This window comes from Xenopus tropicalis, chromosome 4, assembly GCF_000004195.4.
Source record: "Xenopus tropicalis strain Nigerian chromosome 4, UCB_Xtro_10.0, whole genome shotgun sequence".
Lineage (NCBI taxonomy): Eukaryota > Metazoa > Chordata > Amphibia > Anura > Pipidae > Xenopus > Xenopus tropicalis.
Window position 1 is genome coordinate 19,298,086 of NC_030680.2, and position 20,322 is coordinate 19,318,407.

Here is a 20,322-nt window from a genome sequence, read left to right on the forward strand (position 1 = left end):
TACAGAGATATCAAACCCGCCTCCATGGGAAGCAGAGAGCTCTTTTTCCTCAATGCTTTTAGGAGATGGAGGTTTTAGCCTAAGTTTAAGGGAATGGGTGTTCATAAGTTTTAAAGAGACATATGGCATAAATAAGCCACACCCCCAATCTTGTAGGCAGTGGCAAATAATAAGTATAAGCTTTCACTCAGGGATAAAATGATCATTATCTTTAAAAATGGCCCCTTTATTAGAGCCATAGATCTGTTATGGTCCTGTCTGTGTTTCAAATGAGGGGTGGGCGTGGTCAAAAGTCCCTGACAGAAGCACAGTAGGGCCGATTACCAATAGAGCCAATCACAATCCAGCAAAGACAGGCTTCAGTTCCCTATCAGGTCCACCTAGTTGCTGATTGGTTGCTATCCTATAGTGCTTTGTGCTGAGTGCACAACTTGGGAAAGGAGCCAACAGGAAGCAAAACAAATGGGCGGGACTAGTAGAGTCTTAAACTGGCCATACACGTGAAGATTTGCACGCTTGGCGAGGTCGGCAAGTGAGCGGATCTTCACCCAATATCCCCACCTACGGGTGGGTGATATCGGGGAACATGTAGGCTAATTTGATTGTTTGGCCCTGGGGCCAAATGATCGAATAATAGTAGCAATGGGGCAGTCGGTTTGGGGACCGCCTCAACGAGCCGATGTGGCTCCCAATCCGACTGAATCTTTTAACCTGGACGATCGACATCTGGCCAATTTCAGGCCAGATATTGGTCGGGCAGGCCCCTCGTTTCTGCCCCTACACGGGCCGATAAGCTGCCGAATCGATCCAAGGGACCCATATCGGCAGCTACAATCGGCCCGTGTATGGGGGCCTTAAGATGTTTTCAATAAATCCGCCTGAAACATCTTTTTTTGAAACACATTTCTTTTATATGTAAAAAAGTATAATGCACTGACACTTTTGACATTTATCAAAGTAGGATCGCTTCCGAATACAAAAAAAAACGTATTTTTTCTACTATTTTGTACTGTGCGTATTTTTTTCAACTTTTTTGTACTTTGCGGCAAAAAGCGCAACAATTTGTGCAACAAAATCATGTTTGTTGCGCCGAGTACGCCGGATTCATTCAAGCTTCGGTATCGTGACTTTCCTTGGGCTTCCAAAATCATGCACTGAAGGATCAAAGTCAGAAAGGTTTTCCCGTTGTTTACGATCGTTCGGATATGAAAATGTTGTGACTTTCAGATCGCCAGTACGATATTGTCGTGACTAATACGATTTTTTCGTAAGCATTTTCGATCATCAGAAATTATCGTATCCAATCCGAATTTCACCCATTTCGGGATTCGAACTCGTGATTTGATGAATCAGTCCCAATGTATCCTTTAAGCTAGGGATGCACCAAATCTATAAGATCTGGATTTGGCCAAATTTGAACCCTAATTTACATTTTCAAATTTCGACTCTTAAAACTCTGACACATTCTGTTTTCCATTTAGATAGTTTTTAGATTTTTTTGCAGTTAATAAATATTGAACGTTTACGTTTTTGAACCATAAATCGAATAGTGGGAGTTTTAGTGCCAAGAAATTGAATTGTGGAAAAAAAATCTGAATTCAAACGTTTATAAATCACCCCCGTTACTACGGTATAATAAAAAGTACATATGAAAAGGGAACACAATACTGGCTGGGAATCAGTTAGGAAGAAGGGGGAAAGCATCAGCTTCACTTTCCCACAACGACACATGATTTGCTTCCGACTCTGTGCTGCCTGTACTCTCAGGTATTGTACATTATTATTCACTGTATATAGACCAGGGGTGGCCAGACTTTTTCCATTGGTGATCGACTGATGACTCCTCCCCCAAGACGCAGCATACGTACGCATTCACGCACATCCGCATCCCCTGGCTTCGTCTCGGTCCACCAGAAATCCATGGGGGATCGACTGGTGGACCGCGATTGACATATTGGCCACTCCTGGTATAGACCATACCAAATAAAAATGTGAAATCATCTTATCCAACCGGATGACACTTTACCATTACCTAATCTCTGATTCGTTCTTGTAAGCCCTGCCCCTTGGTGAAATAAAGGCGTGATGTTTGTAGTAGGTGCTTTTCTTCCAACACCTCTTTTTCTAAAGTTGAAACTGGCAGTTTCACTATAAAACGATTTATTTTATTATGTGTGCCCCCCCCCCCCCCTGCGCCGGAGCGATGGGATATAAAAAAAACATTTATTGACAATATCATTAAATATATATGTATCGAGAAACACTGCTTGATCCCTATAGGATTTCTATTATCAAGGAGCAGGAATCACAGTTGACGAGGGAGACGTCCTTTCTGTCACTTTCAGTCATCGCGTAGCTCCCCCCACATCGGCACGGGAAGGAATACACCATCGTCTCTGTCAGGGAACAAAGCCACATGCTGAAAGGTGATGGGCAGGAAGGTGTTACTGACAGATGCACTGATTGTAACGAAGCAATTATATAATGTATCTCTGGGGGGAACCTCCAGCTACAACCTGAGCTTCATACATCCCTGTATTGTACAAACACAGCAGTAACCATGCTGACACTGCAGTTTGTGACTAACGCTGAAGCACCAACTCCAAGAGCAGATATCCGGGGAATGGCCTGAGGGCCAATAAGGGCGAGATTTGGGGTGAGTGCTTATCCAGGTACCCCTGGAACTATAGCGGGGTGACTGTTACCCCAATGTTTCTATATATCTGTAACCTTGTTATGGGCTAAGGGGGCCCAGCCTGAGGCAGTTTAGGGGGGGGGGATTTGGGGTGAGTGCTTTTTGTGCCTGGGTACCCCTGGAACTATAGCGGGGTGACTGTTACCCCAATGTTCCTCTATATCCTGTTAACCTTGTTATGGGCTAAGGGGGCCCAAGCCTGAAGGCCAGATAGGGGGGGATTTGGGCGTGAGTGCTTATTTTGTGCCCTGGGTACGCCCTGGAACAATATAGCAGGGTGACTGTTACCCCAATGTTTCTATATATCTGTAACCTTGTTATGGGCTAAGGGGGCCCAGCCTGAAGGCCAGTTAGGGGGGGATTTGGGGTGAGTGCTTATTTGTGCCCTGGGTACCCCTGGAACTATAGCGGGGTGACTGCTACCCCAATGTTTCTATATATCTGTAACCTTGTTATGGGCTAAGGGGGCCCAGCCTGAAGGCCAGTTAGGGGGGGATTTGGGGTGGGTGCTTATTTGTGCCCTGGGTACCCCTGGAACTATAGCAGGGTGACTGTTACCCCAATGTTTCTATATATCTGTAACCTTGTTATGGGCTAAGGGGGCCCAGCCTGAAGGCCAGTTAGGGGGGGATTTGGGGTGGGTGCTTATTTGTACCCTGGGTACCCCTGGAACTATAGCGGGGTGACTGTTACCCCAATGTTTCTATATATCTGTAACCTTGTTATGGGCTAAGGGGGCCCAGCCTGAAGGCCAGTTAGGGGGGGATTTGGGGTGGGTGCTTATTTGTGCCCTGGGTACCCCTGGAACTATAGCAGGGTGACTGTTACCCCAATGTTTCTATATATCTGTAACCTTGTTATGGGCTAAGGGGGCCCAGCCTGAAGGCCAGTTAGGGGGAGATTTGGGGTGAGTGCTTATTTGTGCCCTGTGTACCCCTGGAACTATAGCAGGGTGGCTGTTACCCCACTGTTTTGTAACATAAAAGGTTGATCAAATATATAAGGGCAGGTTGAAACCAGGAATGAAACCCCCCGTATTACAGATATTTATCTACCCAACAGACTGCCAGTAACTTCCATTTTGCTAATGACATCTCTAGCTCTCAGGAGTTAAATTAGCTCATAGTATTATTATACAATGCCAGCACTACTTGCTGCTGTAAAGCACTGGGGTCCTGGGTAGAATTCTGATCAGGACACTAGGGGGCACATTTACTAATCCACGAATCCGAATCACGAATGGGAAAAAATCGTATTGGAAACGAAAATTTCGTAAGATCACAAATATCACGAAAATGCTTACGAAAAAATCGTATTAGTCACGATAATATCGTATTGGCGATCCGAAAGTCACGAAATTTTCGTACCGAACAATTGTAAACAGCGGTAAAACCTTTCTGATTTTTTCGTGCAAACGTCCGAAAAAGTCGTGCAGCGTACGAAAAAGTCGTGCGGACGCCCGAAAAAATCGGCGAAGATACGCTTGGAGCGTTCACATGAACGTTCGAGCGTTCGTGCTTTTATAAATGTGCCCCTAGGAGTTTCTATGTTCTCAGCCTGAGTACATGGGTTTCCCCCAGATATATAAAGTTTCCACACTACGAAAACATACAGTAAGGTTATCCAGCTCCTAATAAAACTGAGCCTATTGTGTATGTGTAGGAAGCTTAGATTGTAAACTGGCTCTGCGGCTGATATAAGTAAATATAAGCGATAATAAAACAGTGATCAATTCAATCTATGCCTGAACCATATACATACCAGGGTCCCATGACAGATCTTCCCAGTGAACCTGATTGTCAACTGGCCACATCTTCGTCAACTCAGCTTCTAGTAAAACAACACCAACATGTCATTAATTATCTAAAAAGACTTTTCTCTATATATATATATATATATATAATATGCATGCTTATGAAGAAACTAAATTTCCACCATATTGTAACAAAAATATCCAAAATCACAATAAAACTGATAGTTCCCGCTGGGTTGTTGACCTATGGGGAGGCTGATGGTTAGAAGCAGAATTGACAGTTGTGCCCAGGGGTAACATTCCTGTTCTCCATCACAGGTTACAACGGCAATGGTTCTAACCATTATCCTTATCCTTTCCATTTCGGCAATCCATTTTATCTTCAAAATAAGGGTATCTTTCCTGGGGAAGTTTGATTTTTTTTCTCTAGTTGGCTTCTAAGAGAATCTGGTGTTGCTAATTTGCCGTGTTTACAGAGTGAGTTCTTATACCCATAAGGAATTATTATTATTATTATTAACATTTATTTATAAAGCGCCAACATATTCCGCAGCACTGTACAATAAGTATGACTTGGGGTTATCTTTAATCCTATGAGAAAAATGGTATTAGGCAGGCACTCCGATTCCCAGGAAAAAGTGTATCAAAAAGCAGTCATGTTATATGTAAAAAAAAAAAAGTATATGAAGTTTATTTAATCCATATATAAAAGAAAGCACAGAAGCCTTACGCGTTTCGTACCAATAGGGTACTTAATCATAGGCTATGCTTATGCCTAATACCATTTTTCACATGTGATTTATGGCTCCCTAAGCTGAAGGTCTGGGGCATGAGCACCCGGACCCACCTACACTACGGGTAAGATTCCTTTTCTACCTGCCAAGACTGTGATCACCATTTATGACGTTTTGGATATTATCTTTAATCCTGCAGTGAAAACTTGGTAGGGCACCTATGCCATTATCACCCAGAATCTTGAAGGCACCTAATAAGTCATCCAATAAGGAGACAGGGACCTCCCAATAGCCATGGAAGCAAAGAGAAGGGACTGCTCCTCTACCTGTAAATTATCTTATATGATCTCTGTGTGCTAGTAGGACATAGATGATCTCCTCACATTTTCTCAATTGGTTGTTTTCTCTTGGTCCCATTTCCTCAATAGGGGTGCCAGAATATCTGCAGAAGCCATGTGTATATCCATAAGATGAAATGGCAGGAAAGTTCCCACATCTCCTGGGCCATGTTTACCATCTCCACTTTGGTAACTTGAGCTTAATCTGAATCAAAAGAATTGGGCTTTTGGTATTTTGTATTGTTCTCTATACTGTGTAAAAGTGAGCATTTTAATGAGGTCAGATTCACTTGGAACCAGGGTCCAAGACCAAGAAGACCAAGTTCTAACGTCTACAAGGATCTCAAGCAATGAGTCGCGGAGATATTAAGCAGCGTTCCCCCCGACGCGCCGTATGGAAGGAGGGCTGCTTTCTTCCCGTTTATGCTTTGACATGCCTGAACTGTCTTGTAACTACACAATTACATTGCTTCTAATTTTTATTCTTTCAAACGTATCTTTTAACCGTAACGTCACATTTCCAGGGTTGAAATTAACTTTTCACACTGGCGCAACCATCTGCATGGAGTGAATGGAATCCTAATCTAAAGACAAAGTGGGATTGCGGGAACCCCAATTAAAGCAGCGGGGCACATCATATAATGCATCGCCGTTCTCCAAAATTCCAGTCCGCGAATGAAAACCCTTTTGTGTTTTGATTTGGTAAGTGATTTCTTTTCTTTTTAACTGAGTTAATCTGCTATAAAATACAAAGGAAACCTGGGTGTGATGTTTATTTAATACTGTATTTTAGAGTCAAGGTAGATGGTTACATTCTAGTACCAAATTAAACTTTCTGCAGCATTTCCATTATAGGTATAGGACCCATTATCCAGAATGCTCAGGACCAAGGGTATTCTGGATAAGGGATCTCCATACCTTAAGTCTACTAAATAATCAATAAAATGATAGGTACTGTTTTATTATTACAGAGAAAAGGGAATCATTTAACCATTAAATAAACCCAATAGGGCTGGTTCTGCCCCCAATAAGGGGTAATTATATCTTAGTTGGGATCAAGTACAGGTACTGTTTTATTATTACAGAGAAAAGGGAATCATTTAACCATTAAATAAACCCAATAGGGCTGTTCTGCCCCCAATAAGGGGTAATTATATCTTAGTTGGGATCAAGTACAAGTACTGTTTTATTATTACAGAGAAAAGGGAATCATTTAAGCATTAAATAAACCCAATAGGGCTGTTCTGCCCCCAATAAGGGGTAATTATATCTTAGTTGGGATCAAGTACAGGTACTGTTTTATTATTACAGAGAAAAGGGAATCATTTAACCATTAAATAAACCCAATAGGACTGTTCTGCCCCCAATAAGGGGTAATTATATCTTAGTTGGGATCAAGTACAGGTACTGTTTTATTATTACAGAGAAAAAGGGAATCATTTAACCATGAAATAAACCCAATAGGGCTGTTCTGCCCCCAATAAGGGGAAATTATATCTTAGTTGGGATCAAGTACAGGTACTGTTTTATTATTACAGAGAAAAGGGAATCATTTAACCATTAAATAAACCCAATAGGGCTGTTCTGCCCCAATAAGGGGTAATTATATCTTAGTTGGGATCAAGTACAGGTACCGTTTTATTATTACAGAGAAAAGGGAATCATTTAACCATTAAATATACCCAACAGGGCTGTTCTGCCCCCAATAAGGGGTAATTAATATATCTTAGTTGGGATCAAGTACAGGTACTGTTTTATCATTACTCCGGGGGCAGAGGGGGAACACCGGGAGAACTTTTGATGTGGGGAAGTAGCGTGTCCATGACATCACTTTGCTGGCTAGGGCAGGGGTACCCAAACTTTTTAGCGCCAGGGACCAGTTCCAAGCCAAAAATTTTTTCCATGGACTGGGTCTGCTCGCGAATTTCAGCCTCGGGCGTGCGCTTTATTTGTACCTTTGTGCGCGTGTCACATTCTCCGCGCCTTATGTATGCATTTTGTCGTGCCTTCTTGTGTACGGCACGCTATTTCGTGCCTTTACGTGTGCGACGTGGGAACTGCTGCGGCCCGGTGCCTAATCGTCCGTGGCCCGGTGGTTGGGGACCCCTGGGCTAGGCGACGTTAAACACAGGCTTGATTATATTATCCACCCAGCTCTGGTCTCCATGTGATTTACTGGTATTGATTAGCTCATCCAGCTTACTAGTTCCATGCACAAAGTGAGGTCTATTCAAAATGGGTTGGCTGAGCTAGAGTGGAAGAACTTGACTGGCCTGTACAGAGTCCTAACCCCAACACGCGTGGGATGAATCAGAATGCATATGCGAGCAAGGCCTGATTGCCCAACATGACTGCCTCTTCAGCAGGGATCCCCAACCTTTTATACCCGTGTGCCACATTCAAATGGAAAAAGTGTCGGGGAGCAACACAAGCATGGAAAAAGTTCTTGGGGGCGCAAATATGAGCTATAATTGGCTATTTGGTAGCCCCTATGTGGAATGGCAGCCCTATAGAAGGCTCTGTTTGGCTTTACACTGTTTTTTATGCAATCAACATTTGCCTCCAAGCCAGGAATTTAAAAATGAGCACCTACTTTGAGGCTACTGGGAGCAACATTCAAGGGGTTGGGGAGCAACATGTTGCTCACGAACCACTGGTTGGGGATCACTGCTCTTCAGTATGAATTAGAGCAAATCTCACCAACAAAGTTCCACCATCCAGAAGAAAGTCTTCCCAGAAAAGTAGAGAGCAAAGGCTGTTTTAGCAGCAAAGAGAGGACAAGCTTCATACTAATACCCATGGGTTTGGAATGAGACGTTGGGCAGGGGGCTGAGTATGACTGGAACCATGCACTATTATAGCTGTACAAAGAAGGAATCATTATAGACTTGTGTGAGAAACAAGGACAACCGAGCAAGAAGAAGAGATGTATCCATTGTTTGCCGAAGATGTAGAGAACCTCTTTCTAACCAGTTCCCTTTGTGCTGCTGCTTTTTAATTTGTGTTTAATTGGCTTTCAAGCCCCAGTTCTATGATGCCGGGTGGAAGCCGGCCCTGCAGCGATAATTCTTCTCCTAAACGATCCACAAATTTGGTGGCCGTAACAAGTCAAATGATGATAAATTCACTATGAATAATAACCACGGGCAAATGAAACACCTTATTTAACTGCCCTTAAGTACTAGTGAAAAAATTGTAATTAACACTTTAAAAAAGGGGGGGTTTAATCATGCTATTCATTAATTATACTGTATGAAATGGAACATTATTTTATATCTTTCTCAGCCTGGCCACATAATACCTTCGGTCTAAACTATGGATCTCTGGGGAACGAGGTATCTTGCCCGAGTCTGATTAATGTAATTAAAGTAGATCAGCAAGCTTAGCAAATGACAGGATCAATAAAGCCATTCTTAATAGATCCTAAACACCTACAGTACATTAAATATGTAGTGAATGGGAAGAAATGGAACTTGTTCTTACACTCCTGCTTTAATGCGCTCCGTGGAAATTGTAACAGTTGACTAAGTTCTCAAGCGAAGGTGAAATATATTAATAGTCTTTAAAAAAAAAAAAAAACCTTAAGTTTCTCTTCGGGAAAGTGAAAATGTATTTTCTGCCGAGGCACAAAAGCATGAAATCCAACAGCTTTCCTGCTGCCGAGAATGTTTGGGTGCCTTTTAACAGGCATTTGTACCTGAAATGTTTTTATTTCTAGTTTTAATGATGAAGACAGAAGTAGGTAGAAAGTAGTAGTAGATACGAGGAATCCAGGATTTGGTTGACAAGGTTGAGTTCCTGGTCATTCCAACATACATCCCCCAGGATGTGTGAACACCCTCATTAATGCTCTTGGGAAGCAAATCCACCAACCACGTCCCTGGCAGCCATTTTCCCTCTCGCACATCTTTGGTGACATTTACATCTGCAAACAGCATATGTGCGCTGTAAGGTTCAAACAATCAAGAATGCAGGCTTAGACAGGCACAACTTAACGGTCCTGCTTGGACTGAGCATTGTAATGGTTTAGCTGAGCTCAGGACAGGAGGTTAGGAGAAAAAATATAAGCAGATAGAACAGAGTTTCTATGGCAACCAGCAATGCCATCTCATAATTGTCTGCTGGACTGTTTGTCATGGCCCTAATCCACACTCACCAGCACACCCTGGCCTTTCCACTCTGTTCCACCTGGTGCACAGAACTTTTAGAGACGTCGGTACTCTCCACCACGATCCAAAATTGCACAAAATACCGGCACAACAGGATTTGTTTTAGCGGGATAAACCCTGCTGATTTTAATAGTAGCAAACCATGTGTGACGAAGGGGCGTGCCCCCGAAACGTTACATGGTTTGCTACTATTAAAATCAGCAGGGTTTATCCCGCTAAAACAAATCCTGTTGTGCCGGTATTTTGTGCAATTTTGTGTCATGGCCCTAAGCCATGATGCAAGTTACCATAAGAGAAGAGATTTTGGGCTCTAAAAGTGTCTCACCCGTATAGTACCCAAACTGATCAGCCCACAGGCCAAAGGGATGAAGACCATAGGGCTCATTGTGGCTGCCCAAATCTTCCTGTAGTCAGATGTGCGTAAAACCCCATTCGCTAAAGGTTAACATTCACCCTTTGCATTTCTGTATAGTTGCACTGGCCGTTGCTCAGTCCATCACGCCTCCTGTTCCAAATCAAGCTGGAGCTACTGCCTGGTCTGGAGAGGGCACCTCCATCAATGGGCACAGTGCACTTGTCTCTAAAGAATCAGGCGCATGTATCACTCTGTTAATTAAGTTTTGACGCATCACCCGCAATTGCGTCAGGCACAGCTCCCCTTGGTAATTGGGAAGACACTGGAATTCTGGCAGAAATTCTCTAAGCTTAGCAACATGGCAGTTGGATTCCAGCTTCCTCATGTGATTTAGGAGTGGACAACCACAGGAAGCCCTTGGGCTAACCAGAGCAACCACAGGAAGCCTTTGACCTAACCAGAGCAACCACAGGAAGCCTTTGACCTAACCAGAGCAACCACAGGAAGCCTTTGACCTAACCAGAGCAACCACAGGAAGCCCTTGGGCTAACCAGAACAATCACAGGAAGCCCTTTGGCTAACCAGAGCAACCACAGAAAGACCTTGGGCTAACCAGAGCAACCTTAGGAAGCCCTTGGGTTAGCCAGAGCAACCACAGAAAGCCCTTGGGCTAATCAGAGCAACCACAGGAAGCCCTTGGGCTAACCAGAGCAACCACAGGAAGCCCTTGGGCTAATCAGAGCAACCACAGGAAGCCCTTGGGCTAACCAGAGCAACCACAGGAAGCCCTTGGGCTAACCAGAGCAACCACAGGAAGCCCTTGGGCTAACCAGAGCAACCACAGGAAGCCCTTGGGCTAACCAGAGCAACCACAGAGAGACCTTGGGCTAACCAGAGCAACCACAGGAAGCCCTTGGGCTAACCAGAGCAACCACAGGAAGCCCTTGGGCTAACCAGAGCAACCACAGAGAGACCTTGGGCTAACCAGAGCAACCACAGGAAGCCCTTGGGCTAACCAGAGCAACCACAGGAAGCCCTTGGGCTAACCAGAGCAACCACAGGAAGCCCTTGGGCTAACCAGAGCAACCACAGAGAGACCTTGGGCTAACCAGAGCAACTACAGGAAGCCCTTGGGCTTGCATCAGGCACAGCTCCCCTTGCTAATTGGGAAGACACTGGAATTCTGGCAGAAAATGCTGCATTATGGGGGGAAAAACATGGCAATTGCACTTTGCTCACTGCAGTTGTGGTCACAAATGAGCACTCATATGGCTAAGTTACTGTTCTATTTCTTTGGGTCGCCTGTCCAAATTACTGCTTGTGACCCATAACTTATGAAAACTGAAGAGGACAAAAGTTGACTATGATCTAAATGAGGCAACAGTTCTGGGTTCAACCCTATCCAGATCACCATATGTGTGGGATTCCTCCAACAGTCCAATAACATAATGGTAATCTAACTGTGGTGATACAACCACTGCCCATAGATATATAAGCAGTATATTATATGTTACAAAGCCGGGCCAGCGTAATCCAACATGGAGGGGGTTAAGATTAGTTTCCGATCAAGGTTAACAATGAATGATGAGAAGTTTATTGCCTGTGGTTTCTCATAAAGGAATCTGGAAGGCTTTAGAAGTAGCCACCCCTGTGACCCTGCGTTTGTCCGGCAAGTAGGAAGTGAAAGGCTTCTGCCGTCCCATTGTCTGGGTGCTGGGATCTAATAAAACTCTGGCCGGCTCATCAGAGGGGTTTATGAGCCTGGAATTTAAAAAGATTTAAAGGGGAATCTGCAGACATTCTTTTAGGAGGGAATAATAACATTAAATAGCGATTAGTAGCCAAGATCCCCTAGGCTGCAACACTAACTGACCGTTAGTTTTTCAACCTGATTTTCTGACAAACACTGAGCCAAATCCAGGCCAATGACTTATAATGGTGGCCTAGGGGGACTTGTCAGGGAAGGGCGGCATCAACTCGCCAATGGGGTCCACACACAACGGGATTTTCAAATCTGCCAGATACATATCAGGCCAATAAAATGCTCCATACTGGGGCTGATAAGCTGCCAATGGGAGTAGCAGTGCAACTATTACCCCCTATAGAAGAAACAAAAAGCATGGATATCGCATGTTATTCTCTAAGCTTAGCAACATGGTGGTTGGATTCCAGCTTCCTCATGTGATTTAGGAGTGGAAGCTACAGCTTGGGCACGGGCATTTGCAAACTTGCTGTGGCAGCATGCATCAGAGAAGGCAATGACTGGAGAAGGTGCTATCTCACGTCTGTAGAGACTGTTGCTGCCAGGGTTATCAATTCAGCAGCTCCTGTATATATGTAAATATCTCATAGATAATATATATAATAGAAAATATATTGTATATAATACTATTAACAAAACAGAAGCAGGGTGACCCCAGTATATTAATGCTTTCCTCAGAAAATGGCATTATATTAGTTGAGGCTCTGTAAAACAACAGATGGTCTTTAGGGCTCATCATGCTGCAGAACTCAACGGTATTCGTCTGCCTAACAGGTCTTATATCAAAGATTATTGATGTATAAAGCCAAGCAAGGCACTGGGATAACCAGAACAACCACAGGAAGCCTTTGGGCTAGCTAGAACAATCACAGGAAACCACTGGACTAACCAGATCAATCACAGGAGCCCATTGGGCTAACCAGAGAAACCACAGGAAGCCTTTGGGCTAACCAGAGCAAACACAGGAAGCCTTTGGGCTAACCAGAGCAAACACAGGAAGCCTTTGGGCTAACCAGAGCAAACACAGGAAGCCTTTGGGCTAACCAGAGCAAACACAGGAAGCCTTTGGGCTAACTAGAGCAACCTCAGGAAGCCCTTGGGCTAACCAGAGCAAACACAGGAAGCCTTTGGGCTAACCAGAGCAAACACAGGAAGCCTTTGGGCTAACCAGAGCAAACACAGGAAGCCTTTGGGCTAACCAGAGCAAACACAGGAAGCCTTTGGGCTAACCAGATCAATCAAAGGAAACCATTGGGCTAACTAGAGCAACCTCAGGAAGCCCTTGGGCTAACCAGAGCAACCATAGGAAGCCCTTGGGCTAACCAGAGCAACCTCAGGAAGCCTTTGTGCTAACCAGAGCAACCACAGGAAGCCTTTGGGCTAACCAGAGCAAACACAGGAAACCTTTGGGCTAACCAGAGCAAACACAGGAAGCCTTTGTGCTAACCAGAGCAAACACAGGTAGCCTTTGTGCTAACCAGAGCAACCATAGGAAGCCCTTGGGCTAACCAGAGCAACCTCAGGAAGCCCTTGTGCTAACCAGAGCAACCACAGGAAGCCTTTGGGCTAACCAGAGCAAACACAGGAAACCTTTGGGCTAGCCAGAACAATCACAGGAAGCCCTTGGGCTAACCAGAGCAACCACAGGAAACCTTTGGGCTAGCCAGAACAATCACAGGAAGCCCTTGTGCTAACCAGAGCAACCAAAGGAAGCCTTTGGGCTAACCAGAACAATCACAGGAAGCCCTTGGGCTAACCAGAGCAACCACAGGAAGCCTTTGGGCTAACCAGAGCAAACACAGGAAACCTTTGGGCTAGCCAGAACAATCACAGGAAGCCCTTGTGCTAACCAGAGCAACCAAAGGAAGCCTTTGGGCTAACCAGAACAATCACAGGAAGCCCTTGGGCTAACCAGAGCAACCACAGGATGCCTTTGGGCTAACCAGAGCAAACACAGGAAACCTTTGGGCTAGCCAGAACAATCACAGGAAGCCTTTGGGCTAACCAGAGCAACCACAGGAAGTCTTTGAGCAAACTGGAGGCCTTCAAGTTGGCAACCCTTGGTTAAATGTCTATGTAGGAAGTAGCAGAGCCATGGGCCAGCCTCCCAGTTGGGCTAATATATAAGAGGACAGGGATACAGCGTGGCACTGTATACCAGACAGCAGTCACACAGTTAATAAGGGGCAACCTGGCAGAGAGCACTGTTTATTGGCAGTCGGGTTCGATCGCCTTAGCGGCCGGTGCCTGTGTCTCTGGCTTTATTTTACATGTCACTGCTCCGGCCTTGGTGTAACAAAGACTTTGCCGGCCCCATAAAGTAGCGGGAAGTTAACAGCAGGGAGGCAAGAATGGACGCGGCACAGAAGGCAGGGGGGATGATTGAGAGGTGCAGCAAAATCTTGCTTTTATCAGGAGTCGGATGGCAGCCGCGTAGGGAAGTGTGTTATTGCTCCATGCCAGTGAGTGTTTTCCCTATAGGCAATTCACTATTATTGACTCCCCCTCCCATTAACAAGGAGGGTGGGTATATATATATTTATTGAAGGCTCTAATGGAAGGCTGAGGGACTCCTACCCCGGGGCTGGAACAGAAAGACAGGCTATCACATCATGTAACAGGGCCCCGTGTGTGACAGATCTGACCTACATTTCTCTGCTTCTTGCTCGCAACAGCCTGCCGCTATTTTAAGGAGCTATTTTCCCGGAAAAATCCAAGGCAAAAAAAAAAATATATATATATTGGAATTTTCAGAAATGCCTGTTTGCAGAATATCAGCAGTGAATTAACCCTTCTAGTTCCTAACAGTAGCAACCCATACTGGACTTATTGGTTTCTCCCTCCCTCTCTCTCTCTATATATATATATGCAATTTCTTGTGCTGAAATGAGACATATTAATAATAAATGGGCAGTATATGGCAGAGAATACATTTCCATGTCGCCAAGGCCTGCTGTCATGTAACGTGCTAGCTCAACAACCGCAGCACATTGGAAAGGCTGTGACATTCCTGAAGGAGAAATGTAAATGGAAGTTAGTAGATCGGAGTAAGAGGAAAAACTCTGGCTAAATTAACCAAGTGAAGCAGTAAATGGGTAGGTCCACCTTGATTCGTACATACATGTTAACATGACATGTAAATACCATGTACTGCGGATAAAGGGACATTCGTCTATTATTGCTCTGCTGCCAATAGGCTTTCCCATGCTGTGGGATAGCGAGGCTTCCTACGTATTGCTTCCCCCATGCCTTGGTTCTATGTTGAAGGTTCATGGGAGTTGTTTGTAGAGAAGCAACACCCAACGTTAAGAATCAATGCATTAACGCCACATGTGACTCCCTTTAAGCTGGCCATACGCTGTAAGATCTGCTCGCTTGGCGAGGTCACCAAGTGGGCGGATTTTTCCAGATATGCCCACCTATGGGTGGGCGATATCGGGCTAATTCAGCCCTAGGCCAAAAACAGCGGGTATAGGCGCTGCTTGTCCATGGGCCGTATCAACGAGCCGATGCAGTCCCCGATCTGACGGAAAAATAAAACCTGTCCAAACGAGATCTGGCTGATTCCAGAGCAGATGTTGGTCAAGGAGGCCCGTCATTTGTGCCCATACACAGGCTGATAAGCTGCCAAATCGGTCTAAAGGTCCAATATCGGCAGCTAAAATCGTCCTGTGTATGGCCACCTTAAGTCTGTGTAGAGACAAGGTGTGAAATTGCCAACCATGAACATGGGCAGGGTATGCCATGGAGCTGGGGGGGGTATAGGCTAAAGACAGCCACCTCAATGTTCCAAATATCCATTTGGGACAGTTGGACTTGCTGCAGAAATGCTGAGCCTTAGATGACATGAGTAGCTGTAACCAGACCTGCACAACCACAACTAGTTAAAGAAAGGATCTGAGGCTTTTGTCCTGTTTTGGTGTTTAAAATTAAAAGCAAAGTTATACTCTACTTCAAAACAAATCAGCAGTTCACTAAGAAGCCTCTGTATAAACAAAACCCTCCCTCCCACAACTACAGCCTGTCAGGCTTTAAGCTAAGGCGCAGCATACTATACAAAGGGCTTCTCAGTGGCTTGCAGATTTGTTTCTTGTATGAAAAGGACATTGAATATGTGATTTTTCTTCGGACATTGCCCTGCTTAGTCCAAGAAATAACACAAACACACAGTTGCTAAATAAAACTATAGGGAAAAAAATATTGAACTTATTTTGAAAAGGGGGTTTATAAGGGTTATACTCAGGAATTTTGAAGTATATTAAGGCTAGAAAGCAGCAGGGAAGGAAGCAACTGTTTGTAAAAAGCTTCCCTTTTGGCTTGTATAATTCATGCTGCACTGAGCGCAGAGCTGAAAATAGTCCCTGGCTGCAGGATTGTGCGTATGAACATGGCGTGCAGCTGCTGCGGAGCCTTTAAAAGCTCTATGTAGCGCAGGCTTGCCTGCGAGAACCTACCGCGCTGCTGCAGGTCATACGCCTTCTTCGCCTCCTCATTCCCAAGTATTTTCCATGCCTGATTGATTTCGATGAACCTCTGTGCGCCTTCCCCAGCTTGCCCGGCCATCATGTCAGCGCTCTGCTTATCTGGATGGTACTGCCCATTGGGTACAGGGAGGCAAAAAGGAGAAGAAATCAATAGCAGATAAAAAAATCAGTGGGCAGCTGCCCCTAACGTTCAAATGCCCCCAGTGCCTGTGTTGGTTACACCAAGCTAACATTCTGCTCATCAACTTCTAATCTAATAATATCCTTATAATATACAAGAACCCAAATATCATGTTAATTATATCCTTAGTGATGTTTTCAGTTAGAATTGGTGCTTAGTGATGTAATTTCTGTCTCATAATTTACTGAAACTTGTGTATTATAATAAATAATTTACCCCCTGTTGTAAAATATGAGGATAGTTGAAGTCACATTGGAGATTCATGACCTGAATAAAAGCACTCAGCCATCACCCTCAGGCCTTTATGTGGTCATAGAACTCCACAGTATATATATATATTATATATATTATTCCCGCCCCCTGTTCCCCTGCTGATCTGGCTGACTATTTTGTCCTCAGCCTGCCTACGAATCCCACAATTCCCTGCACACGTAATGTCAATAAGGAAAGGAACATTCCAGTGCAGTGCATTGTGGGTTATGTAGTTCCTGCATGCTGTCTGTAAGCTGTGGAGAAGTTGTTACAATTTGTAACATCGGTGTTTTAGTCCCTCCTCCCCTGCCAGGATTTCAAATGATGCAGAAGGAGAAGATCTGTTTTTCAGCTGGATTTCAGCATATAAAATGTTATTTATTCATAGTTTTTGAGGAACAGATTACAGTTATAGGTATATAATGGGTTTCTGTGATGTGTGGGGCTCTTTAACAAATTTTTGTTCTGAAACCGGGGTTCCCCTTTAAATGGGAAGGTTTCAGGCTGTTGATGGAGTCTCTCCCAACAGCTCTACATAGGCTCCTATTGAGATCCAATATTTCACCCAATAGTAATACGATTGGATCAGCCCTGTTTGGCCAATTAACAGAGACGTAACCTGAGGATGACCCAATGAGCCAACCTTTCTGCATATGGCCGCCACCGTTAGTTAAAGCACACATATTCCCAACCCTTGCTCTGAGCACCGTTTATAAAATATTCACTGCAGCATATAGACCAGGTCAATTAAAGTTTAAAAAATGCATGAGTCTTATAGGAAAAGGATGTTGTGACATTTAGAAATGTGTCCCTAATAGGACCCGGATAGTCCTGCAGAAATGACACAAAATATAGCAGGTTGATTATATTAATATATTGTTAGGCTCAAAATGGTCATACAGCCGTTAATTACAATTGCTGAACCTCAGAGCAGCTGATAAAATTAATTACCAGTACACTGAGAAACCCCTGATAATGAGCTGCTCAAAGGCTGCAGCTTAGAGAAGGAAGGGGTTTGTTTAAAAATAGCTGAGCTCTGAACCACCTAAAGGAAGGGAGGGAAAGGGTTCAGAGAAAACAGCCCAACTTTCAAATGAGTGCTTTATTATAACAAAAATGAAAACAATAGGCAGAATGTAATTTCAACACAAATACTATTTAACAAAGGTGTTTTTGGGTGTATACTGCAGCTTTAAAGGGGTTGTTCACCTTAGAGTTAACTTTTAGTATGATGTAGAGAGTAATAGTCTAGGACAATTTGCAATTGGTCTTCATTGTTTTATTATTTATAGTTTTTTTTTTTTTTATATTTTCACTTTTTGTTCAGCAGCTCTCCATTATGAAGTTCCAGCAGGTATTTGGTTGCTAGGGTCCAAATTCAACCAGGGAGTAATTCGAATGAAAGACTAATATATAGGAGAGGGCATGAAAAGAAAAATAAGTAATAAAAAGTAACAATAACAATAAAACTGTAGCCTCACAGAGCAATAGTTTTTGGCTGCTGGGGTCAGTGACCCCCATCTGAAAGCTGGAAAGTGGCAGAAGAGAAAGGCAAATAATTCAAAAATGATAAAAAATAATGAAGACCAACTTTTTAGTATGTTAAAAAGTCCTATTCTTAGCAACTTTTCAATTGATATTTTTTCAGCTTTCATATGGGGGTCACTGACCCCAGCAGCAAAAACACTATTGCTCTGTGTACAATCATACTGTTACCATTACCTTTTATTATACTATTTATCTTTCTACTCAGGCCTCTCCTATTCATATTCCAGTCTCTCATTTAATCCGCTGACTTGTTGTTATGGTAAAACCGACCCTAGCAACTAGATAGTAGCTTTCATTTTCACTGAAAAATAGGTAAATAATTAAAAAAGCACAAAAATAGCTCCTCCAGCCCTATTGGTTTTCCCATGATAATCAATACATTGGAAACAAATGGAATAACAGTCATAGTTGCGCTTGCTGCCTATCGATTGTTATCATGTGGGGTTCCCTGTACTTCAGCTCTCACCATGGGCCAGTATAAAGCTTATGGGGGGGAATGATGGTTAAACAAAAGTGGCAGAAGTCAAGGGGGAAAAACCCCAATGTTGCACCCCACCCCTAAACAAATGTTATCCCATGACAATAGGTTGGAGGGAGCGACTTGTTACATGGCAGCCGATATGGAGAGATGTTCTACTTTGCTGACTTAATGATTTACATCCCACTGTTATGTAAAGAGGTCTTGTAGGAGCTGTCAGCCCGGGGCTAGGGGGCCTCGCTTTGTGGCCTCAATGCTCCATCGGCTACTAATTAGCTAGCGTGTTCTGTCAGCGCTTTCATGCTTTCTGCCTATGAATTGATCTTTCTGCCCAGCTAAGGGTCCTGCAGCCCCGGCTATAGAAGCCTTTCTCCATCCAGGGACAATAAGCACAACAAAAACAATCTCAATCAATACGTTACATGCCCAGGAATAGGGCTGATCAGAGAGGGACACTTGTATGGCCCCCCGGTGGCTCCCACTCATATCTAAATGGAACTAATTAGTAGCAAGGTAGGGGCCTAATTAGAACTAAGGTATGGGCCACAACATTCCTATGTTTTACAACAGTATAATCTTTCTCTGATAGTTTAGGCACGCTGTGCAGACTACACTGCATTCTATGCAGCTAAGTAAGATATTTACTATTTTATGCATGTTTGGGGTGTTTTATATATTTTTGGTTTTAAAGGGGTAAGTAGTAGTAAATGGTGGTTCTGCCCCTTAACCCATGGTTTCCCAAACAGCACCCAACCCGAGCCTGAAGTCCTTCTTTACTTTGCTACCTTGCATCTGGCCCTGCTTTATGTTTAGGCCACCACCGACTCAAATCTGTGCCTAGGATTAGGTTTCTCAGCCCCAATCAGCCCATCTGTTCATTGCTATTGAGCACAGTTCATTGCTAAGAAATATATCTTAGGGTACAGGTATGGGATCCATTAACTGGAAATCCTTTATCCAGAAAGCTCTGAATTACATTTCTGACTCCATTTCAATCAAATAATTCAAATTTCATTTTTCTCTGTTATAACTAAACAGTGCCTGCTACTTGATCCCAAATAAGATATTGTTATTTTTGGAGACAAAACAATCTAATTGGGTTTAATTGATATGACATGTTGCCCCCAACCCCTTGGGTGTTGCTCTCAGTGCCCCATGAACGTTTATGGTGCTTGTGTTGCTCCCCAAGTCTTTTTACATTTGACTGTGGCTCCCGAGTAAGAAAGGTTGGGGACCCCTGGGTTAGCGTATAAGTTGCCCACGCGGATAGTCGCCATGACTTTTTCAAAAGCAGCGGCTACTAAACGTCAAGTGTGTCTTCACCCTAAAGATCACTGGGACCTGGCAGCCATTGAGGGCCTACAGTGGCCCAATACTGAGCCTCTATGCCTGTTGTTGCCACCCCGAGACATTGGTTAGTCTCGGGGTGGAAACATGTAACAAATAGGATAATTCTGGAAGGAATAACTTTCCCTTTAACTCCTCCAGCTAATGATGCTTTAGAGTTGCCGGCCCTGATACGTCTCGCACTCGCTTGCAAGCCAAAATACAATTATTATACTCATTTTCATCC

At 43.8% G+C, this 20,322-nt stretch overlaps 1 protein-coding gene across 1 annotated transcript in view; it reads right to left on the reverse strand.

Moving 5' to 3' along the window:
- Positions 1 to 2,143: 2,143 nt before the first annotated feature.
- Positions 2,144 to 20,322, reverse strand: part of dnajc24 (DnaJ heat shock protein family (Hsp40) member C24) — a 28,980-nt gene continuing 10,801 nt past the window's right edge. Inside the window, 3 exon segments of the mRNA NM_001044478.2 lie at positions 2,144 to 2,396; positions 4,457 to 4,525; positions 16,261 to 16,399. Coding sequence (NP_001037943.2) covers positions 2,275 to 2,396; positions 4,457 to 4,525; positions 16,261 to 16,399 — 330 coding nt within the window. The 3' untranslated portion in view covers positions 2,144 to 2,274.